Here is a 24,111-nt window from a genome sequence, read left to right on the forward strand (position 1 = left end):
CATCTCTGTTTGTTTGTTCTTTGATTCTTCTAGGTCTTTGTTAAACATTTCTTGCATCTTCTTGATCTTTGCCTCCATTCTTTTCCCGAGGTCCCGGATCATCTTCACTATCATTATTCTGAATTCTTTTTCTGGAAGGTTGCCTATCTCCACTTCATTTAGTTGTTTTTCTGGGGTTTTATTTTGTTGCTTCATCTGGTACATAGCCCTCTGCCTTTTCATCTTGTCTATCTTTCTGTGAATATGGTTTTTGTTCCACAGGCTGCAGGATTGTAGTTCTTCTTGCTTCTGCTGTCTGCCCTTATAATGTCTTTTTTAAATAGAAATTCTTATTGAGGATACTAATCCTTTGTCAGTTCTGTGTTGTGAATATCTTCTCCCACTTTGTGACTTGTCTTTTACTCTATCATGTCTTTTGAAGAAAAGAAGTTCTTAATTTCAAAGGAATCAAATGTACCCATATTTTTCTTTTATGGTTGAGGCTTTTTTGTATCTTGTTTAAGAAGTTCTTCTCTACCCTTACCTAGGTCATGAAGTTATTCTCTTATAGTGTCTTCTATAGACGTTATAATTTTGCATTTAATATTTGTCTTTTATCTATATGGAATTGATTTTTGTGAATGGTTTCAAGTAGGGATCCAATGACATTTTTTTCCCTCAACCAAATGTCCAATTGTCCCAACACCATTTATTGAAAAGTTCATACCTTCCCTGATGATCTCCCCCACCACTGATGTATATCAAGTGTCCATATATGTATGGATCCATTTTTGAACTCTGTTTTGTTCCCTTGCTCTATTTGTCTTTCCCTGGGCCAATAAATATCATCCTGAATTAAATATTAGAGCTTATAATAAATCTTGAATATCTTATAGTATAAGTCTTCCAACTTCATTCTTATTCAGGATTGTCTTGGCTATCCTTGGGCCGTTGAACTTTCATATATGTCTCCAAATCAGCTTACCACACACACATAAACTACTTTTTGAGATTTTGATTGGGATTTATTTGAAACTATAGGTTAATTTGGGGAGACTTGATGTCATTACAAACTGAGTCTTTCATGACAGTTTTTATCTTTCATGACTCATGGTTTATCTTTATATTTCTTTAGGTCTTCTTTCATGCCTCTCAATAAAATATAGATTTTTCTCTGTAGGTGTCTTACACATCTTTAGTTAGATTTATCCCTAAGTGTTTTATATTTTTGATGATGCTGAGTATGATCTCTTTTAAAGTTGTTTCATTTTCTGCTTGTTGCTGGCTTTATAGAAAGTCATTTTTTAAAAATATGGATGTTTTGTTCATAATCTTGTGCCCAGAAACCTTGGTAAGTTCTCTCATTAACTCTAATAATGTATTTGTTAATTCTTTTTTTCCACATACACATTCATATCTTATATGAAAATGGCATTTTTCCTTCCTTTCCAACCCTATCTCCTTTCTTTCTTTGTCTTTTCTTACTGCACTGTTGAAAAGGAAAGTGTTGAACAGAAGCTGTTATAGAAGGCATCATTGTTTTGTTCATGATCTCAGCATGAAAGATTCCAGTGTTTCACCATTAATTTGGATGGTTCCTGTAGTTTTTTCTTTCTTTTTTTTTTTTAGACTTTATCAGGTTAAGGAAGTTCCCTTCTATTTCTAGGTTGCTGAGAGTTTTTGTCATAAACATATGTTGAAGTTTAATATTTTTCTTTATTGAGACGATCATTTGATTTTTTTCTCTCTTAATTTGTTAGTATGGTGAATTACATTAACTGATTTTTTTAATGTTACACCAACTGTGTATTCCTAGAATAAGCCCAACTTGGTCATGATTGAGTATTCTTTTTATACAGATTGCTAAATTCTTTTTGCCAGTATTTTGTTTATGGGTGATATTAGCCTGTAATTTTCCTTTCTTCTCATAACTGTCAGGTTTTGATAACAACATTATGATGGATTCATAGAATATGGTGGGGAGGGTTTCCTTGTTTTCTGCTGTTGGGAAGAGAAGACAAGGATTATCAGATGCTTGGTACTACTTGCTGGGGAGCCATCTGGCCTGGTGTTTTCTTTGTGGGAAGATTTTTGACTATTTATTTAATTTTTTGGATACTTTTAGAAAGGGTGGCCATAAAATGTATAATTCTTGAATCAGTTTTGGTCAATTATACATTCCTAGGAATATGTATATTTTATCTGAACTTATTGCTATAGATTTTTTGATAATATTGCGTTCTTATTAATATATTTTTAAAAATAAATTTATTTATTTATGGCTGCATTGGGTCTTCGTTGCTGTGTGTGGGCTTTCTCTAGTTGGGGCATGCAGGGGCTACGCTTCTCATGGCTTCTCTTGTTGCAGAGCACAGGCTGTAGGCATGCGGGCTTCAGTAGTTGTGGCACATGGGCTCAGTAGTTGTGGCACACGGGCTCAATAGTTGTGGCTTACGGGCTCTAGAGTGCAGGCGCGTAGTTGTGGCACACGGGCTTAGTTGCTCCACGGCATGTGGGATCTTCCCAGACCAGCCTCGAACCCGTGTCCCCTGCATTGGCAGGCAGATTCTTAACCACTGCGCCACCAGGGAAGTCCCCTATTAGTATTTTTGAAGTCTGCAGAATCTATAGTTTTGACCCACTCTGGAACTCTACAGCTGTGCCGAGATCTCTGCTTGGGAATGCATCCCTGGCACCTCTGTTCTCAGCTTTGGTTTCCCCCAGCTAAGTGCTCAGGGATTTGGTTAAATCAGGGCAGCCTTCCCCATCCCAGACCCCACTGACCACCATGTGCATCTGAGGTACAAGCGCTGCTCCCTTGGCCCTGTATCTTTTCATTCAGTGCTCTGACATCCGAGAGTGAAGGTCTGCAAGAGAAGTGGTAGGATGAGGGAGACAGTTCCTCCTATGACAGAACACCTGTGTTTCTCCTTCCATGGTCCCACAGACTCAAGTCTGCTTGGCTTTCCAGAATATTCCCTAATCTTTCTGCCTCTCCTAATTTTCTGATCCTGAAGTGCTTATCCTCTGGCTCCTTCCCACAGGCCCCCCAAGACCAAATTCTTCTTCACGGTCATCCCCCAGCCCATCTTCCTGAGCCCAGGCATAACCCTCTCACTCCCAATCATCTTCCGGCCCCTGGAGGAGGTAAGGTCTGCCATGGTGAGCGGAGGGCAGGGAGGGACACAGGCACAGTGACTTCAGAGCAGGATGTAGGGCAGAGCAGCAAGGAGCTCTCCCACCACACCCACATCCCACCAGCTGGAGCCAAAACTCATTAGATAGAGGGGGCTTCCCAGTTGGATGTTGTTGGGGGAAAAGGCTGTGCTACTGTGTTGGCCATCAGAAAGCCCTATATTCCTTGGGCTCTTCCTGCTCTCAAAATGTTTCCCCAAATACTTTGTTCCTCACAAAAGAAGCCCTACATCTCTGAGACCAAGATGGTGCTGGAACACAAGTAACTGACCCTCTCTTCAGAGACTGAGATGGAGGGCCATAGCCCAACCCAGCCCTCAGCAGTTGTGTTGAGGGGATGGCCAAGGGCTGGGGTCAGGTGAGTGGTCCTTGAGTACCACCCGGCTACCACTGATCAACCAGGGCCTCTGCCTCCCTGCCCCCACACTGCAGAAGGAGTACATGGACCAGCTGTGGTTTGAGAAAGCAGAGGGGATGTTCTGTGTGGACCTGAGAGCCACCCTGCCCTGCCACAATCTGATCTGCCCACCGTCCCTGCAGTTGCCCGTGTGTGCCATGGGGGACATGGCCGAGGCCTGGTTCTGTCTGGACAATGCGGGGTGAGGGCCGTGGCTGAGGCTCAGAGGTGGGAAGAGTGAGGACTGTGAGGAGGGTTCCTGGGAGCAGGAGAGACTGGCCTGTGTGATGGTGGAAGGAGATAGGGGGAGTAAAGGGGGCATCCCGGCCTTTCTAAAGCAGGGGCAGTGGTCAGTGAGCCCAGTGGCTCTAACCTGCCCACCCCCCTCCAGGGACCTGCCCACCTTCTTCACCTGGGAGTCCCCCAGCCCATTCCAGATGTTGCCGACCACGGGGCTGCTGGAGCCAGGCCAGGCCTGCCGGATCACGGTGACCTTTCAGCCCCTTATGGCTGTCATCTATGACGTTCAGGCCACGTGCTGGTACGGGGAGGGGAGCAAGCAGAAGAGCAGCATCCAGCTGCAGGCTGTGGGTGAGGCCCGACCTCTCACCCATCCTCTGCAGGGATCGAAGCCGCAGTGTGCCCCCCCCCCACCCCTGCCCTGGCCTGGCCTCCACGGGACCTCCTCCAGCCTCCTGCCCTCCCCTGAGCCCTGCAGGCTTTGCCTTTTCTCTGTCTTCCTTGTTGTCGCAGACCAGTGTTTCCCTGGGGACCCCCGTCTTCTCTGAAGGGCTGTTCAGCTGGGGCCACAGAGGCCCTGGTGGATTTCTCCCCAAGACTCCCCCCTCTCTGCCCAGCCAAATGCGCCCAGCTGCTGGTGAGCATAAAGCAGAAGCGCCCGGAGGACCAGGATGCCGAGGGCATCCAGAAAGTGTTGCACTTTGGCTCTGTTGCCGTGGGCTGCACCGCTGAGAGGCAGATCAAGCTGTATAACCCATCGGTGGTATGCGTCCTGTGCACATAGCGGGAGTGGGGGCAGGACTCAGGGACCACAGGGCCAGGTGCAACTAACACTCAGCCCCTGTACAGAATGTTGCAACCTCACGTACCCATGTCTGCTGATACACTCATGTCAAAAGGGGTCCCACTCTCCTCTCAGCTGGGGGCTGGGCTGGGGTATCCCTCGACCCGCCCCAGAGCAACTCCAAGAGAAGTCCTAAGGTGTCCTGATGCCAGGACCACAGCCAGCCTTTGTGGTACCTTTGAGAAAAGGAAAAGGTGCCCCCTCTGGGTGGTCCCAGTGTAGGGCACACGGCTCGGCCCCTTCCTTCCTCCCGGCAGAGGCAGCCTTGCTCCACCGTCAAAGCTGATGATTGAGGCACAGGTGGGGCTTCAGCTGCCCTCACCCCCTCGGCTGGGCACCTTGGTAATAACAGACGAGCCACCTGTGACCTGACCACCTCCTGTCCCCACCTGGCCCCGTAGGTGAGCGCCCCCTTCAGGATTGAAGTGGCCCCAGACATGCTGGCCAAAGACGAGGCCTTCTCATGCCCCACGGCCCATGGCATCGTGCCCCCGGGACAGAAGAAATGCGTGTCAGTGTTCTTCCACCCCAAGACCTTGGACGTCAGGACTATGGACTACTTGTCCGTCATGCCCTCTGGCTGTGCCTCCCAAACCCTGCTCAAAGTCGTTGGTTTCTGTAGAGGTACTGGCAGTCCCAGGTCACTGCACTCCCTCTGGAGACAGGAGCAACCCATGCTTAGGATTGGCAAGTGCCCACTCCTAGTCGCCCAGGGCCTCCTTGCCCTCAACCTGGGTGTCTGCTGCCCCCTGGTGGAATCAGTGAGGAACCAGTTGAAGACGCCTGGAGATATTGTTCCCATGCTCGCCCCTGGTGACCTGGTGGTCTGCTCAGGCCTTTCCAACCCAACCTTCTGTCTCCAGGCAGCACCACCTCCCATCAGTGGTACCCTTTGACATAGCCTCGGGGAGGCTGATACCCCAGCCCCACTCAGGTGGCAGGGCCCACTCACAGAGCCCCCATCTCTTCTGCCCAGGTCCTGACGTGTCCCTGCAGTACTACTGTGTCGACTTCAGCTGGGTCAACCTCGGGAAGCGCTCGGAGCAGTCCCTGTGGATTGAGAACAAGTCGGACTGCACGGCCCACTTCCAGTTTGACATCGACTGTCAGGAGAGCGTCTTCAGCATCAGACCTGCCTTTGGGACCCTGGTGGGCAAGGCCCGCATGACCCTGCACTGTGCCTTCCAGCCCACTCACCCCATCATCTACTTTCGGAGGGTGGCCTGTTTCATCCACCACCAGGTGAGCTATGGGGAAGGGGGTGAGGAGGGGCTCCCCGGGAAGCTGGAGGGGCCGATCCGAGTCCTAGCAATGCAGACAGTGCTTGGTGCTCAGTCCCCTGTATTCTGGAGCTTCCAGGGCTGTCTGCCTGGATCATCACCTCCAGAGCCCCAGTCTGGCTTTTGGAGCCAGAGTTTGGCCAGGGCCATGTGAACGCTCGCTCCGAGCCGGGTGGGTAGGCCAGTCTTGCTGTGACTGCTGCCAGGCCAAGGACTTTGCTCTGATGCTGCTAATGGGCTGGTGTAGGGGGTTCTGGACCTCGCCCCACGCAGCATGTGCAGCACAGAGAGCCTTGAAGTGACGACCCCAACCCAGGCCCCTGGACAAGGTGGTACAAACTGTGCCCTGACCAGCTGGTCTCTGGCCAAGGTGGCAAGTGGAGGCTCAAATCTAGCCTCACACAGACAAATGTCGCAGGACCCACTGTTCCTCGACCTGATTGGGACGTGTCACTCGGACAGCACAAAGCCAGCCATCCTCAGGCCTCAGCACCTCGCTTGGTACCGCACACACCTGGTGCGGGGCCTGACGCTCTACCCGCCTGACATCCTGGACATCATGCTGAGGGAGAGGAAGCTGGAGCAGGATAAGAACGGTGCCCTGATGATTCCCACTGAGGTTCGATGGACCCCTCTGGGGCCCCGGGGGCCACCTACCCTCCCCAGGTTCATGCCCCCTTCTCAATTCTTGGGCAGTCCTGTGCTCCGTAGCCCTGTGGGTACCCTTAGTAGTCGGGGGTGACGTGTGTGGAGCTCTTGTAGCCTTTTCCAGAAAGGAGCATGCAGATGAGGGGCAGCGGCAGGAGGAATGGCAGCTGGGCCCCCGGCAACCGGCTCTCCCCACACAGGACCTGGAGGACATACCAGCCCCGCAGTATCCCCTCATCCCCCCCATGACCGAGTACTTCTTCGACGGCACCAACGACATGACCATCTTTCCCCCGCCCGTCAGCATTGAGCCTGTTGAGGTGGATTTTGGTGCCTGCCCCAGGCCCAAGGACCCCAACCCTGTCCCCCTGTGCCTGATGAACTACACCAAAGGCAAAATCACTGTGGCCTGGACACGCAGGGCTGATTGCCCCTTCTGGGTGACTCCAAACCCCTGCGATGTGCCCCCTCTCAAGTCCACAGCCATGCGCTTGCACTTCCAGCCGCCTCACCCCAACTGCCTGTATGCCGTGGAGCTTGAAGCCTTTGCTGTCTATAAGGTGTGTGGGCAGATGAGGGGGGGAAGGTGGGTTCTCTGCCCTGGAGGCTGAACGGCAGGGTATGGGGTCGGAGGGGGTGATGGGGTGATGTAGGATCCATCCTCTCTGTGCCAGGCTCTGCTCCCTCCTCTTGTCTCCTTGGCTGGACTACAGCCTTCGCGGTCTGTGTTTCCCCAGGCTCATGGCCTGCCTGGGCCAAGGGGCTTTTTGACCCAGCTGATTATGTCTCACTCACATGTGCCTCCCACCCCTCCAGAGGGAGAACTCAGTGGGGCTCAAGCCCTTTGGAAAATTTTGGTGCACATAGTTTCCTGGGGCTCCTGGCTGGTGTGGCGGGGTGGCTCCTGGCCTCCCTCTAGTCCTTGAGGTAGGAAGTGGTCCCTCTAAAAGAGCTGTGGGCAGGAACTAGGGCCTGGGGGGCGGAGTCAGGGGCACCTGGTGATTAGGTGCGTGTAGGGAGCGGCTTCTAGTCCAACTTCCCTTGACCAGGCTGTCCCAGCCACGTCTCTTAGCCCCAGACGTGTCGCTCCCTCCTCATCTCCAGTCCATCCTGCCCTTTCCCTCCTTTCTCTGCTCTACCCACCCTGCTGTTCTCTCCCAGTGGCTGGGTGCTGGGGCTCAGGGAAGAGGAGAGCTGTGCAGTCAAGGTCAGAGTCCCTTACCAGCTCTGTGACCTTGGGCACGTCCCTTAATGCCTCTGAGCCCTGGTCTTTTCATCTGTGAACTTGGGAAGCTATCCAAACTTCTGAGAAGTTTTTCCAAAGCTGAGTCTTTAGTTGTCTCTGTTCTAATATCTTGGCAGTGGCGGGACTTGGAAGTTCGTAGGAATAAGGCTGTGGACACCTGGCTTTGCTGAGCCTGTCAGACTTTTAGGCTACAGGCTGTAACCCTGTGCTGTCCGATATGCCAATCACCAGCCACATGTGGCTGCTGAGTACTTGTACTGTGTCAGGTCCAAACAGATATGCTGTAAAGGGAGGAGACACACTGATTTCTAAGACTTAGCACAGAAGAATGCAAAATGCCTCCTGCATCACTTATATATCGATTATACATTGAAATGAAAAGATTTTAGATCAGCTGGGTTAAATAAAATGTATTGTTGAATAAATTTTATGCGTTTCACCTTGTTGATGTGGCTACTAGAACATTTACTTTTTATTTATTTATCTTTTAACATCTTTATTGAAGTATAATTGCTTTACAATGGTGTGTTTCTGCTGTATAACAAAGTGAGTCAGCTATACGTATACATATATCCCCATATCTCCTCCCTCTTGCCTCTCCCTCCCACCCTCCCTATCCCATCCCTCTAGGTGGTCACAAAACACCGAGCTGATCTCCCTGTGCTATGCGGCTGCTTCCCACTAGCTATCTATTTTACGTTTGGTGTGTATATATGTCCATGCCACTCTCTCACTTCGTCCCAGCTTACCCTTCCCCCTCCCCGTGTCCTCAAGTCCGTTCTCTACATCTGCGTCTTTATCCCTGTCCTGCCCCTAGGTTCTTCAGAACCATTTTTTTTTTTAATATTCCATATATGTGTGTTAGCATGCGGTATTTGTTCTTCTCTTTCTGACTTAGTTCACTCTGTATGACAGACTCTAGGTCCATCCACCTCACTACAAATAACTCAATTTCGTTTCCTTTTATGGCTGAATAATATTCCATTGCATATATGTGCCACATCTTCTTTATCCAATCATCTGTTGATGGACACTTAGGTTGCTTCCGTGTCCTGGCTATTGTAAATAGAGCTGCAATGAACATTGTGGTACATGACTCTTTTTGAATTCTGGTTTTCTCAGGGTATATGCCCAGTAGTGGGATTGCTGGGACTAGAACATTTAAAATGCCGTTTGCGGCTCACACTTGTGGCTTGCATTATATTTCTGTTGGCCAGTGCTCTCTGGGCACATTCCTGCAGGATGAATGCTGCTTTCACATCCCAGCCCCACCCTCGTCTGACTGGGGGGATCAAAGAGCACGTTTGCTGAGTGCTCAGGGCAGGGCCTGGCGCACAGCGGGAGGGGCTGCTATGACTGCTGTTCTCCGAGCTGTCTTCCCCGAGGGCCCCTCCCGCTGGGCCCCATGTAGGGCTCCTGCAGTACAGGGCAGGCAAGCGGGGGTGCCCCACAGGGTCAGACACAGGACTCAGCCTATCCATGGGTCCGGCCCTCCTGCAGGTCCTGCGGAGCTACAACAATATCGAAGAGGACTGCACTGTGTGCCCGTCCTGGTGCCTGAGGCTCCGGGCACGAGGCCACAGTTATTGTGCTGACTTGGAGCACCACATCCCTCAGTATACCCTGGATGCCCCCAAGGTGAGCGTGGCCCCAGCAGCAGTGAGAGGTGGAACAGGGGAGCCTGGCTTCTGCCATGGCCTGCAGATCCCTCTCCTGTCTCTGATGGCCTCAGAAACATGTCGAGCACCCTCCCTGGCCATCCCAACCTCCCCACTGCCAGCCCCTGGGGCTCTGTGCCCATCAAGGACTCTCTCCTGGACCGCAGCACTGGGACCGGGAAGAGGCTGGGGCTTAGACCTATGGCTCCGGCCTGCCCCATCTGAAATACTCCCCGGTCCTCTCACTCAGGTTTAAAAGTCTCCAGCTCCTCCGTTCGCTGTGTTTACTGAGTGCCTGCTAGGGATATGACCACCCACGTTATGAGCCCCTGCCCGTGGGGATCATCCAGCTCTGGAGGGGTCGCAGAGCCCGCCCCTCGGTGTAACCCCATCCTCAGGGAGTCATCATTCCCAGGTCTCTCAGAAGGGCCCTTGGAGGCCCCGTCTGACCTGAGCCCCAGGATGCCACAAGGCTGAGAAACATAGATTCTAGAGCCAGGCGGCCAAGTCCTAATCCTGGTTTCTCCTTCGGTGCCTCTTCCCAGCTTCCATTTCCATCGTCAGTCTTTTCATCCGTCTGCACTTCCCCCACCCCTCATGTTGCTAGAAAGGTGCCACTTTTGGACAATGTGCTTGGGGTGGTCTTGCCTCCCGACTAGTTAGGGCTTCCCAAAGCCCTCCTGACGGCACAGGGGCCCCCTCGCTGACCCTGACCCCCACCCCTTTCCCTCGGCCAGTTCCTCGTAGCAGTTTGTGGCCTTTACTAAAATCCAGCAGATTCTGGGCCCGTGTTGCCCCCCTACCCCCACTGCCTCACGCACGGTGCTCATCGCCCCAGCTGCATGGGGCGCCCAGGGCAGCGATTCCAGCCTTGTGTTTGGTACCCGGCCCAGCTCTTTGCCTGGTGCTGGCCACACCCTAAATGCTTAAGGAATGTCTGGAACCTGGGATTGCTGGGGCTTTCCCTTTCCCAGAGTGGGGTTCCCCTCAGCTACCAGCATGAGAATCCTCTAGAAGGGGCTGCTTACCCCCAGAGCTTCTGGACCAAGATCTTGGAAACTGGGTTCTCCAAAGGATGATTTGAGGGCGCCCTAAGGTGGAAGAAACTTGGGGTGGGGGGTCTCAGGGGCCTGAGTTTCCCGGAGCCTGTTCCTGTGGCCACCCCATCTCTCTGCCTGGAGGTCTCTGGAGGACAGAAGCATTTTTTGGTGCCAAGCTGTGTTCCTCCATTCCCCGCCCCCAGGGCACTGACTGGGTTGTGTAGAGGCATCTTGGATCTCCTGAGACATGGCGCCACCCAAGCCCACACAGACTTCCCTGAGTGTGTGTGTGTGAGGTGGGGATGGGCAGGGCATGTAGATCTGAGCGTGGGTCCCTCTCCTCTCGCACCCCAGCTATTTCCGGCAGTGTCCCCCAGTGAACCCTCCTACCGCAGCCTGCTCCTGACCAACACAGGCTCCATGCTGCTGACCTTCAACCTGGCCCCCAGAAGCAGCTCGGACGTCTCCCTACGGCCCAGCTCGGGCCTCGTGCCCCCTGGGGCCCACCAGATCTTCCTCATCTCTACCTACCCCAAGGGCACCTCCTGGAAGCAGCATGTTTTCTACTTGCAGTTCAATTTCTGCCCCCAGTATCTCAAGGTAGGAGGCAGGGGTAAGGACGGGGTCCTCGGGAGGGGGCCATAGTCTGGGGCTTCCCTTTTCAAAGCCACATTCTGGACCTGGCCCCTAAAGCTCCCCTAAAGTGGCCCAGGGGCTGTTCCTCCTCCAGGAAGTGGCACGGCAGGGAGAGGACCCCTCGGCCACATCTGGGAACAGCTATCCTCAGGACCTTGCCTGTCCACCTTATGGGGTCGGGACAAGAAAAGGGGTACAGAGGTCCCCAAGGAAGGACTGGGGGCAACCCGAAGACTCATATCTGCAGGTGGTAGAGGGGTGTTTGGGACCAGGGCAGGGAAAGGGTCCAGGGTGTTGGACCCATGTCTGGCCCATGAAATGGTCTGTACATCCTCTTTCAGTCCCTGAGTTCTTTTCCTTATCTCCTGGGTCAGTCACTACATACTCTGCCTTTGACAGAAGCTGCCCGTGTGCAGGCTGGGGGAGGGCCTTTTGCTGCCCTTTCCGAGGGGGGAAAAGCTGCCCGCCCGTGACTTTTGGGGGAGCCAGGGCTGCAGGGTGACGTCAGGGCACTGTCCTCCCTTCACTGGCCCCAGGAGGTATGCATGCAGAGCCGGGAGGAGCCGCTGCAGCTGAAGCTGGACGCCTGTAAAAGCGTCTTCTTCAAGCCCACCTGGGTGGGCTGCTCCTCCACCAGCCTCTTCACCTTCCAAAACCCGTCGCGTCTACCTCTGGAGTTTGAGTGGAGGGTCTCCCAGCAGCACCGGAAGATGCTGGCCGTGCAGCCCGCCAGGGGGATTATCCAGCCCAATGAGAGCCTGGTGAGTGCCCTGCCACACTGCCGAGGGCCAGAGGGAAGGGGCCCGTCATCCTCACCTGCACCAGCGTCTCTTACTCATGCCTATCAGGGGGCAGGCTTACCCTCCCATTCAATCCACAGTCACTTCTTCCAGCCTTATGGGTCGGTATGATTGTTACCACACCCCCATTTTACAAAGAAGAATTGAGACTTAGAGGGGAACAATAGCCATTTACTGAGACTGTGAGTTAGGAGGTGCAAAGCTGGGACTTGAAGCAGGGTTTCTGATGTCAGTGCCCAGAAACGAGTCCATTCTCCATCCCTGGTCCCCACCGTGGAGAGATCACTGGAAGACGGTGTGGAGACAAGTGGGTGGCTACCATTAAGGAGTGAGGAAGAGGGCTCGCGGACGTCAAAGTGGCGGGTCCCTGGGGGGGGGGCATGGGTGGGGCCCAAACTAGCAGCCTCCCATCCCTGGTCTAGGGCCTCTTAGTTGGGGAGGCCCAACTTGAGGCAAGAACCACCAACACACGGTGTCTGTTAGAAGCCGGGGGTAGCAACCTGCAAGGCGAGAGACCACACAGACTTGGGAGTCCGCCTCAAGAGTTCACACCCCAGCTCCTGCCAAGCGCCCTCATCAGCTGTGTGACCTTGGGCAAGTTACCCCAGTTCTCTGAGTCTCCAGTTTCTCATCAGACAATGAGGCACTAGAAGAATACCGCTTACCTCGTGGGGCTAAGGGATCGAGGGGCTAAGGGAGATAACATAGCACAAGATGTGTGTAAGTGCCTGGCACGGGGAGACACTCAGGATGGGTCACCATAGCCTGATATCCTGCAGCGGGACCTTAGACGTCCAAGAGCCTGGGCAGGGGTTCCCAGAGACCCCCATGCAGGGCTAATCTTTGTGACCCCAGACGCTGACGTGGACCTTCAGCCCTCTGGAGGAGAGCAAGTACCTGTTCCGAGAGGGGATGTGGGTCTGGGAAGCTGGCCTGCCCCCAAACACCAAGCCCTCCGCCACCACCCACTACCTGCTCCGGCTGGTGGGCATGGGCCTCCGCAGCAGCCTCTCCGTGAGTGGGAGGACCCCGGCGAGGAAGGGAGGGGGCAGGGGACCAGGGCACCTGCGGGAGGGAAGGCCCCAGGGTGCCTGAACCTGTCCTTCCTTGGGGATTCTCTGAGGCCAGGGTTGGGAAAGACGGGGCCGTGGACCTGGGGGAGCCCCCCACCCCGGCCTGGCTGACTCTGGCCCTCAGGCAAAGGAAAAGGAGCTGGACTTTGGGAACGTGCTGGTGAACAGCGAGCAGACCAGGATGCTGGTGCTCCTGAATGACGGCAACTGCACCCTCTATTACCGCCTGTTCCTGGAGCAGTGCAGCCCTGAGGCTGTCGGCAATGGCCCCCTCGGTACTCAGGCCTGGGCGGGACTGGGCTGGGAGGCAGGCAATGAGGGGCGCTGGTTAAGACTGGTTAACCAGACCATGGCTCGGGAGCAGGCAGAGCAGGGCTTAAAACGTGGTGCTTCCACTTCCTAGATGTGTGGCGTTGCCGGGTGATTGTCCTCTCTGAGCCTCAACTCCCTCATCTGTAAAATGGGGCTGCTGGTGGAGCCTGCCTCACCGGGCAGCTAGGTGGCGCAAAGTGCTTAGCAGATGCCAGTGACACCAAGACACGTCCTCACACTGTCTTGATCTGGAGGAAGCACTCTGCTCCCCATTTCCTGGCTCAGGGCCTGCTCTCTAACCAGAGCAATGCTGGTCCAGGGGAGAGTATCTGGGGTGGAGCAAGAGGAAAGGCTGGACCTCCCTGTGTTGCACTGAGGGCCTCCTCTGCCCTTGACCCCACCCGGTCATTCCTGAACAGCTCTGCAGCTGGACCGCACAGAGGGGAGCATGCCGCCCCGGTCCCAGGACACCATCTGCCTGACCGCCTGTCCCAAACACCGTTCCCAGTACTCCTGGACCATCAACTACTCTCTCCTCTCCCACAGAGGTACCTGGGCCATCTGGCACGGAGAGTCAGGACCAGGGAGGAAAGGGGGAGGACTGTGTGAGCAGGACTTGGGGTGGGAGGATGCCGAGGGTTCAGACAGAGCTGGCAGAGTGGGTGTGAGTGTGCCAGGGTGTGCCTTTGGGTGTCTGGTGTATATGCCTCATACCAACCACATCTGTATGTGTGGGTGTCCGTTTGTGTGTGCCTGAGCTGTGGAGGACTCAACGTGAAGGGCTGGGCGCTGTGCTGATTTACTGTGGGATCGTAAGCAAATCCTCAGCTGCCCTGGGCCTCAGTTTCCTCCTTCATAAAATGAGGTTGTTACCATCCTGCCCCGGGGCTGCCTAATAAGAGTCCAGCACAGGAGAGTGGCTAAGAGTGTGGACTCCCTGGAATTGGATCCTGGCCTCAGCACTTATTAGCCATGTAATCTTAGCGACTTGTTTAACCTCCCTATGCCTCAGTTTCCACATCTGTAAAATGGGGATAATAATGGTGCACAGGCAAAAAAATAAAGTACATGTTACCACAGGGGCAAACCTTGAAAACATTACGCCAAGTGAAAGGAGCCAGTCACAAAAAGCTGCACATTGTATGATTCCATTTATGTGAAACACCCAGAATAGGCAAATCTACAGAGACAGAAAGTAGATTAGTGGTTGCCAGGGGTGAACGGAGAGTGACAGCTACTTGGTACTGGGTTTCTTTGGGAAAGACTGAGAACGTTCTAAAATTTGTGGTGATGGTTGCCCAACTCTGAATATACAAAAAACATCACTGAATTGTATGTGTTAAAAGGGTTAATTTTATGGCATATAGATTATATCTCAATAAAGCCATTAGTAAGTGTAATCAATAGTTTGAAAACAGTGCACAGTGGTGTTTGCACAGCTCTTAGGACAGTGCCTGGTCCATAGAAAGTATCAGATAAAGTTTGGCTGTTGTTGGAAGCATCCCAGAGTCTGCTCCTGGCAAGGGTCCTAGGACAGGTTTCCCGGGACCCCTGCATCCTCAGCCTGTACGCCCCGCCCCAGGGGAGCTGGGAGGTGAGCCCACCCCTCTCTCTCGCACCGCTTTCCCCCAGATAACAAGGTTGGGGAGAAGCAGGAGCTGTGTCGCGTGTCCCTGATGGCCGTGTACCCCCTACTCTCCATCCTGGATATCTGCTCCATGGGCAGCGCCGAGGGCATCACCCGGAAGCACCTGTGGCGCCTCTTCTCCTTAGACCTGCTCAACAGTTACTTGGAGCGCGACCCCACCCCCTGGGAACTCACCTACCAAGCGCCCACCCGGCACAGGTGAGGTGGGCCTGGGGGAGAGGCAGGGCCTGTCTGGGGATGTTCTTGGAGCTTTCCGTCCATGCCCTCAGCCCCAGGCCCTGTCCAAGAAGGGGGTCCCTATCTCCTCCCCAATTCCTGCCCATCCCCGGAGGAGCATGGAGAAGGCAGGGATGGGCTTGAGGTCTAAAGTGCTGACCCACCCCTGCCCCTGAGTCCCAGATTCTCCAATTCCCACCTATGGGGAGATGGGTGCCAAGCCAGCCACCCCTGGAAGGGCCCCATCCTGTCCGCAGCCCTGTTTCTGAGACCATTTCTCTGCTCCACACAGCACCAGCCAGATCCCCTCTGTCTTCACCCCTCTGAAGCTCAACTTCAATTTTGGGGCAGCACCAATAGATGCCCCACCCTCTGTGGTGTTCCTGGCCCTGAAGAACGGTGGAGTGGTGCCCCTGGACTGGTACAGTGTGGGGGCCCGGGGGGCCGGGGGACAGGGGCTTGGAGGCCTTCTCTTGCTGGTGGTAGCCCTGGATGCCTGGTATCTGTGAAGTGTGCCCCCCGCCCCCACTGAAGGATGTAGAGGCCAGGGTGGGACTAGGGTCGCCCAGCAGGACACCAGACCTGTCACTGGCTGAGTCGCGTCCACAGGCTCAGAAATGGTCGAATCACCCTATGGAGACTGGCAGGGTCATCTTCAGAGCTTAAGAAATGAGAAGTAACCGTCACGCATCTGCTGCACGCTAGCCGCTGGCCTTTATGAGCCTCTTCTCCTCCGAGCCTCACACCGACCCTGTGAAAAAAATCCCCCTCTGCTGACTCTTTCACAGATGGGAGGCTAAGGACTCAACCAAGAGCATTCAGCCATTAGAGGCAGAGCCAAGTTCAAGCCCAGATTTGTCCAACTCCAGAATCCCCGCCTACACTGGTTAGTCAGCAAGAAGCTGCGAGGTGCTCCTGCGTCCCAGGCATTGTGCTAGGCACTGGGGCAGCCCCGACAGAGCCCCAGGCCAATGGGGGCCGGGCCTGCACAGGGGCGAGTTGAGGGTCTCTGGCAGGGAAGGACAGTGCTCTGCTGCCACAGCACCGTTGTCAGGGAGATGACAGGGCTAAGCAAAGCCAGTGAGCTGCAGGAAGGGTCGAGGCTGGCCATGGGGCAGGCTGCACTTCCCCAATCACAGGGGGCCCAGGCCTGGAGACCTGAGCCCGCCAAGCTGGGCCCTTCCTGTGCTTGGCTTTCCTCCCACTGGGGCCCCAAACTGGTGCCCAGTAAGCATCCTGTTTCCATGCCATCGCCATTTCTTTTTTTCCCTCCCTTCCTCTGCCACGCGCCTCGATTTCCTAATAAACTTCCTTCTGATGACTTCCAACTTTGCTTGGCTAGATGGAGGTGAGAAAGAAGTGTCCCCGTCTGGGTCAGGCTTGGGGGAGAGAGCCAGGGGCCCAGCCTGGGCATGGCAGTGAGTGGATAAGGGTGAACATATGCAGGGGGTGGCCATCTGTGATCTCAGGAACCTTCCTGCCTGAGCCGAGCCATGGGGTGCGCGTGGGTGAGGCTGGTGGGGGGCTGCATCATCCGGGGTGCAGTGGCCACCCTGTACTCTCCGGGTCGTCCTGCCCCTCCTGGTGGTGGAGGATGCCGGGGGAGCTGATTTATTAGGCGGCTCCTGTCTGAGAAGGGCCGGGACTGTGCGTAACTCAGGGCTCCTGGCCCTGAGTGACTGGGAAGCTTGGCAGGCTGGTGGGGGAGGCCCAGGGCCCGCCTGGAGCTCTGGATCTGCCATTCCCGGGGTTGTTTGAGTGGCTGGGAGCCAGGCCCCTGCAGGGCTCAGGAGTGGGGGCAGGAAAAGCGGCGCTGGCCTGTGTCCTGGTGTGGAGCAGGGTACTTTGGTGGACTGTGCGTGCGTGTGTATTTGTGTAGGAGCAAGCCAGCTCACACTCTCTATGGAGAGGGTCCAGGTTGTTGGAAACTGGGGCGGGAGGAAAGCCGGGCAGAGTGCCCACCGAGCTGGGCCGTCCATTGGGACATCATTGGAGGTTCAGGAAGGCAGTCCGTGCTTGTTCCCGGATTCCAAACGCAGGGAACCTTCCTTGGAAGGCTTGACTCTCCTAGGCTTTCTGTGTTGTTGTGTTTCCTTTCAATTTCTTAGAAGGCTATTTTTGAAAATTCTAGCCGGGTCTCTGCTAAACTCGTAAGGAACAGACTGAAGGTTTTATTCCTGCCAAGACCAGTAAGAAATGGGGAGTGTGGACTTGGCCTGCAGGCAGCAGCAGGCAGGACAGAAAAGCTGCCGTGCATTTAAGGGGTGATCCCTCACAGGCATCAGATATACTGGTTAACATCATCTGTTCCCTCACTCATTCATTAAGTCATTGGCTAAATGTTGACTGGGGCTTCCCAGGTGTAGGCTCCAGGCCCAGAGCTCAGAATAGCAATGCAGATGAGCCCAGGCCCTGCCCTCCAGGTGGGGCGGACCGGCCTTTCGGTGCAGGGTGACAAGTGCTGTGACAGAGGCTTGTGCAGCCACTTGCCTCTGTTTTGGAAGTGGTAGGTGGGGGTGGGCACATGAGAAAGGCTTCCTGGAGAAAGCTACAGCCAAGCTAGACCTGCAACCCAGGGAGCGGAGGCAAGAGAGGCTGCGAAGAGCCTCCCAGATGGAGGGTGTAGCGCGGGCATAGGTAAGAGAAGAGGCCACAGAGTGGCTGCAACGTTGATAGGGGGACGGGCAGGGCCTTGGACTCCTTCTCCTTCTGAGAAGGATTCGTGGCTTGAGGCAGGGGGACAGGTTGGCAGGCTTCCACAGTCCCAAGATGGGGGCCCACACCAGAGGACTGGCAGGGAAAAGGGGGCTGTGATCATTTGGAGGGAGACTGGGTGAGGGCCAAGAGGGAAACCATCCAGACATCCCCGAAGTATCAAGATCACCAGTTTTGCCGCTGATCAATATCCCGCAAATAAAATGACCAAACAGTTTAGTCGCCTGTAGCAAGTCAAACAATACAAGGGTGATGGAAGAGATGGAAGGAACACCCCAGCTCCCTCTCTAGTCTGCCCTGGAGGGTTTGGCATGAGCTTCCACTCTCAGCACTGGTACAAGGCACAGACACAGGGACGCAGCTACCCTTTCATTTCTTTTACCATAATGGCATGATGTTACACGTATTACTCTCTGCTCAGCGTTATAGCAATAACCTTTTCACTCAGCATTATGTCAATAACATTCCCTATAGGTCAATAAAGATCAAGACGTATAGATCTAACTCATTTCTTTTTAATAGTTGCATAGTATTCCGTAATATGAATGGCCCTTATGTTTTAAAACCACTCTTTTATTAGATGACATTAGTTGTTCCCGGTGCTTTTTAATATTTGTTGCCATCACTAACAAAGTTGTAATCAACATCCTTGTGTGAGTACGTGTGTCTGTGTGTGTGTGCACGTGCGTGCCTGCCTGCCTGCCTGCCTGCACACTTACGTTTATTCCTGCAGCTTAGTTCCCCCGAATAGAATTTCTGAGTCAAAGGGCATTTTTTATTCTATGCACTTTTTATTCTAAAAGATGCTGTCATCATTCCTACAACAAAAGGTGGTAGCAATTTCTTCTCTCCCTGCCTGTGTTCAAAGATGTCATTGTTTCTAAACTTACCAGCATTGGATGTAACTATTTGTCACGATTCAGATGTGAAAATATTTAAGATTGATTCAAGGGAGTTTTGATTTGCATCTCCCGACTCCCCTTGAGCCTTTTCAGATGCGTTGGCTGTTTTCTTTCCCCCTTCTGGCCGTTCCCTCTTCATAACCTCTGCCCGTTTTGAGGACAGTTCCGTGCCATCCCTCTGAGAGCGCAGGGATCTTCTTTTCAGATGGTGACCTTGGGACCCCTTGGTCACTTATTTGGTCGCATTTAGAGTGCAGTGTCTGCTTCAGTACAGCACCAGGCATTACAGGGGCGCTCATTCTATGCCCAGCCTTGCTTTGGATTCAAGACTACCAGCCCTCTTGGGGACCCTTGGTTGGTGCTGCTGTCATTTCTAGGTGGCTCAAATGGCCCTTCCTAACAGCTTGTCACACAAACCCCTCCAGGGTCAGTGCCCAGCTCAAAGTGGCCCACATATACAAGCAGCACCCTGACCCCTGGCACCCACAATGCGAGCCCCAATCTCTGCTTTCCATTTAGTCACCAGGACCCTGCTTCTGTTCCTGGGTTTGGGGGCCATTAAGAAACGAGAATCCACAACTGCCGCATTTGCCCGGCCATGCATGGGAGAGCTTGCCTGCTGGGGGATGAAGAAAAGGCCTCCATCCATCCTGCCTGGGGCTCAGAGCTCCTGCCTCTGCTCTGACTGAGGGGCTCCACCCCTTCTGCTTTGCACCCCTTTCCCAGGGCCTTCCTCTTCCCAAGTGACCAGCAGATCGACCTGGAGCTGTGGGCAGAGCAGGTGGACTTCGACTGCACTGAGCTGCACCAAATACGCGTGCAGGACAATTGCATATTCTCCGTCAGCCCCAAGGCTGGGAGCCTGGGTCCCGGGCAAGAGCAGATGGTGGAGTTCAGATACAGGTGCTGCCCCCACCGCCCGCCCTGCACTTCCAGTCCTGGAGACCCCCTTCCCCCCGACTCCTGGAGGACGCTGGCCTTGCACTGTGTGACTCCAGGGTATCCTGAGTGGCTACCACCCTGAGAAGGCCCCACCTTCCCACCTGCAGGGGAAGTTTAATTTTCCTCTTGCCCCATCCCAGCTCGAGGGTTTCCACGTAGCTGCCCCAAAGCCATAGGTGTGCCATGACCGCTTGCTCTTCCACTCGTACCAGGGCTCAGTAACTCATCCCAGACTCTCTCCTCCCTTCCAGCCACCTGTTCATTGGCACTGATCGCCTCCCGGTGCTCTTCAAGGTGTCCCATGGCCGGGAGATCCTGGTGAGGCCCAGCCCTGGTCCTGTCCTGGAAAACCAAGAGAGAGGCACAGGGAGCCGTGCTCCCCAGAGAGATGGGGTCCAGATCTCTCTGCTGGGTACTTCAGTTCCTCTCAGGGAAGGATGCTACTCACAGGTTTTCTATTTCCAGCTAAATTTCATAGGTGTGACAGTGAAGCTGGAGCAGAAGTACGTGCACTTCACCTCCACCAGCCATCAGTTCATCCCCGTCCCCATCGGCGACACACTGCCCCCAAGGCAGGTCAGTGGTACATTGTCCTGGTCACCAGGAGGCTTCAGTATTGATCTCTGTGTATCTGTATCAGCCCTTGACAGGATGACAAGGACCCTGCCCTCACTCTAAGAGCTGGGGTGACAGGTTGAACCCCAAGACTGGGCAACTGGGAGAGACCCAAGGCGAGAGGCTTCAGCTTCTTGGCACTGGTTCTAAACCTTTTGCCAGGCCTCAGTCCCATGCAAAAGCAGGGAGTTCCTTCCTCTAACACAGGGTTTTTCAAACTTCTTTGACCATGAGCCACACTAATATATTTTGGAAAACCCAATACATACATACAACTGAAACAAAACAAATCAATACGTCACCACTACATGCTAAGTACTCTGATGTTTTCTTTTTTATTTTATTCTGTTCCATTTTTTTAAATGTTTTATTTATTTTATTTTACTTATTTTTATTTTTGGCTGTGTTGGGTCTTCGCTGCTGCGCGCGGGCTTTCTCTAGTTGTGGCGAGCGGGGGCTGTTCTTCGTTGCGGTGCGCGGGCTTCTCATTGCGGTGGCTTCTCTTGTTGCGGAGCACGGGCTCTAGGCGCATGGGCTTCAGTAGTTGTGGCGTGCGGGCTCATTAGTTGTGGCTCACGGGCTCTAGAGCGCAGGCTCCGTAGTTGTGGCGCACGGGCTTAGTTGCTCTGTGGCACGTGGGATCTTCCCGGACCAGGGCTCGAACCCGTGTCCCCTGCATTGGCAGGCGTGTTCTTAACCACTGCACCACCAGGGAAGCCCTGTTCCATTTTTTAAATGCTGGACATGACCTGATAAATTGGTTTCATAACCTGCTTACTAATGGGTCTCAGTCACAGTTTGAAAATCACTGCCCCAAAAGGGCATCTGTCTGGAGCATGAAAAGCTAGAATGTAAATCCTCAAAGCTATAGAATTTTATTTATTAATTGGAGGGAATCAGTTTCCTTTGTTCTGAAAATGTACATTGGAAATCTCCAATAGAGGATATAGTATTTTCACAAACACTTCATCACTCTGAAATTTCTAACAACTGAGAAGCCCTTGTGCTTCTGGGCAGGGGCCTCTAGCCCCTCCGCCGAGAGGCACAGGAATGGGCTTCCTAGACCTGAGAGGGGATCTCATAGTCCCGAGCTCTGCCCACTGCCTTACACCACCCTTTACGCCACTGGCTTCCCAGAAGCCCCACCCAGAAACCCAGACCCTCAAAAGAGAAGGCAAAGACTCACATGCCTCCTGGAAAGCTTTCCAGAGAGATCAGACCACTCCCCCATGGCCCTGAACATAGACAATGGAAAAGGCCCCCAGATCTGGAGAAGACCCAGTTGTACCTCCAGCCAAACTCCACAACTGTAGCCAAGCTGCCTTTTTCGTTCATAAGATGATGACAGATGGTGGCCTGGACCTGCAAGAGGGCAGAGGAAACTGAGAGAAGTGAACAGATTTAATTTACATGTTGAAGACAGAATCCCTGGGACTTGCTGGGGATTGGATCTGGGAAGTAAGAGAAAGGGATGGATGAAAAACGTATTGGATTCCTAGTTTGAGCCACTGGAAGTATGTAGTGCCATTTGCTGAAACAAGATACACTGGGGGAGGAATAGGCTTTAGAGTGAAGAGTTGGGTTTTGGCTGAATTTAAGAGGCCTATGAGACAACCAGGAGGCGTTGTTTAGTAGTAGTTGGATACCAGGTCTGAAGCTCAGAGGGTGGTCCAAGCTAGAGAAAGAGCATCAGCGCGTTCAGGGGTGGGTGCTGAGAAAGATGAGGGGCTGGACCTAAATCCAGACAAACTCTTTATTCTCACTGTCTTCCGTTTTCTCATCTCTAACATGGAGGCTTGGACCAGAAGATCTCTGGTTTCAGGCAGGCCGTTCTGTGATTCCCCAACTGTGGAGTTAGTCTTGGGGTACCTCATATCTTCCTTCTGCTCCCTTATCTGCCTGTAAGCACAACGACCTCTAATGGCAGACATGGAGTGGCAGCCTCACAGGTAATTAGAATGAGAGCTTAGAAAACGATGAAGGGTCTGGATGGTGTATGCATGGACATTCCCCTAAATTCCAACACTAGGGACACAAGCGTTAGTGTCCCCTTAAGTTGAGGTAAATAAAATAAGGTAAGGTAAATAAAATAAGTTGAGGTAAATAAAATAAAATAAGGTAAATTGAGAGCAAATAAAATAAGAATTACAGATTATACTAAAATGTCACAGGTTGAAAATATAGTTATATACTTCTTGGGTGATCAAGCCATACGGGAAATCAGAGGTATTTAAGGGAGCTCTGGGACTGTAAGGGCGACGTCACGGGGATCAACCTGCCCTCCTACAGTGGACACAGAATCCCAGGCTCTCTGCATTGCAGCCCAGAGCTGGTGTGGAGATTTCCCTGTTCCTTCCCCCTGCAGATTTATGAGCTGTATAATGGTGGCTCGGTGCCCGTGACATATGAGATCCAGACCAGCATCCTGTCGCAGGTTCAGGAAAAAAATTTTGATCACCCCATCTTCTGCTGCCTCAACCCCAAAGGGGAGATCCAGCCAGGTACAACTGCTCTCGTCTTCTGGATCTTCTCACCTATTGAGGCCAAGACCTACATGGTGAGCAGCAGCCTGGGCTAACACGGGCTTGGGCCGGGGGTTGGAGGTGGCCTCCCCATCAGGCCTTGCTCTGACCAGTGCCTTCCCCCACCTTCCTAACTTCCCAGGTGGATGTGCCCATACACATCCTGGGATGGAACTCAGCCATCATCCGTTTCCAGGGAGTGGGCTATGACCCTAACATCATGGGCGACACAGCCCCATTCCACAACATCTCCTCATGGGACAATAGCTCCATCCACTCGAGGCTGATGGTTCCTGGACAGGTAGGGGGAAGGGATCTGGGAAGGCCTGAGGCCTAGGAGGAGACTGAGGGTCCAGGGTGTCCACTGCGGAGGGGTGGGGAGGCTGCGAAAGAAGAGACGGAGTTGAGAAGGGAGCGATACAGAGGTGAACCTGGAACCAGCCCTCCTCCAGGTTTAGGAGGCAGCACCAGCTCCATGAGAGGCTTACCCTGCCACCTAGTGCCCACAGGTGTTCCTGCTCCAGCCACTCCACCTGCTGCAGGGCCCTCCACCCGCCCTTGCCTCTGGGCATTGGGATGGAGGTATTGAAAGGAGTAAAAAGAAGCTCTGCCAGTCTAGGGCACTGAGATATTATCTTCATATAGAACAGTCTCTCCCCTGGATGTAGATGGATTTTGCTGAAATATCTAGGGTCAGTAATACTACCTTTAGTTCACACACTCCTCACTGTTGGGAGGTATGACGCATCCATCCATTTCCCCACTGATCCACATGCCTGTTTATTCATCCATGTATCTCTCCATCCATGCACTCATCCAGTTACTATCCACCAATGCATCTGCCTGTCCACTCTTCCACTCCTACCCTCTTTGGACTCTTACTGAAGGATGAGTACTGTGGGGTCACAGAGAAGAGCCAGACAAAGTCTCAGCTCTGGAGGCACTCAGGGTCTAGACAGAGAGAAAGTGCCCCTTCCATGGCCTCAATCTTTCCAGACACCCCTACAACACAGCGCCTGCTGTGTGCGCAGTGAAGGTGCCAACAGCTGATCACCTACTAATTTACAACCATCCTTCAGAGACGAATTTTGTCGGCTTTACTTCTGCCTTCTCTAAGCGAATTCTGATTTCTCAGCCCTTCCAAGCCTATTTTAATGGTCAAAATCATAGGCTTTAGAGTGAGACTGTCAGGGTTTGTCCCAG

General features: G+C 53.3%; 1 protein-coding gene across 1 annotated transcript in view; it reads left to right on the forward strand.

Moving 5' to 3' along the window:
- Positions 1-24,111, forward strand: part of CFAP65 (cilia and flagella associated protein 65) — a 61,805-nt gene that overhangs the window by 31,545 nt on the left and 6,149 nt on the right. Inside the window, exons 7-27 of the mRNA XM_070046039.1 lie at positions 3,024-3,126; positions 3,607-3,773; positions 3,963-4,162; positions 4,429-4,574; positions 5,057-5,279; positions 5,632-5,897; positions 6,354-6,554; positions 6,784-7,143; positions 9,330-9,467; positions 10,882-11,127; positions 11,700-11,924; positions 12,819-12,977; positions 13,161-13,311; positions 13,768-13,896; positions 14,981-15,194; positions 15,505-15,633; positions 19,556-19,732; positions 20,023-20,089; positions 20,237-20,347; positions 22,752-22,943; positions 23,051-23,209. Coding sequence (XP_069902140.1) covers positions 3,024-3,126; positions 3,607-3,773; positions 3,963-4,162; positions 4,429-4,574; positions 5,057-5,279; positions 5,632-5,897; positions 6,354-6,554; positions 6,784-7,143; positions 9,330-9,467; positions 10,882-11,127; positions 11,700-11,924; positions 12,819-12,977; positions 13,161-13,311; positions 13,768-13,896; positions 14,981-15,194; positions 15,505-15,633; positions 19,556-19,732; positions 20,023-20,089; positions 20,237-20,347; positions 22,752-22,943; positions 23,051-23,209 — 3,763 coding nt within the window. The remainder of the gene's footprint in view (positions 1-3,023; positions 3,127-3,606; positions 3,774-3,962; positions 4,163-4,428; positions 4,575-5,056; positions 5,280-5,631; positions 5,898-6,353; positions 6,555-6,783; positions 7,144-9,329; positions 9,468-10,881; positions 11,128-11,699; positions 11,925-12,818; positions 12,978-13,160; positions 13,312-13,767; positions 13,897-14,980; positions 15,195-15,504; positions 15,634-19,555; positions 19,733-20,022; positions 20,090-20,236; positions 20,348-22,751; positions 22,944-23,050; positions 23,210-24,111) is intronic.

This window comes from Globicephala melas, chromosome 7, assembly GCF_963455315.2.
Source record: "Globicephala melas chromosome 7, mGloMel1.2, whole genome shotgun sequence".
In the NCBI taxonomy this organism is placed as follows: domain Eukaryota; kingdom Metazoa; phylum Chordata; class Mammalia; order Artiodactyla; family Delphinidae; genus Globicephala; species Globicephala melas.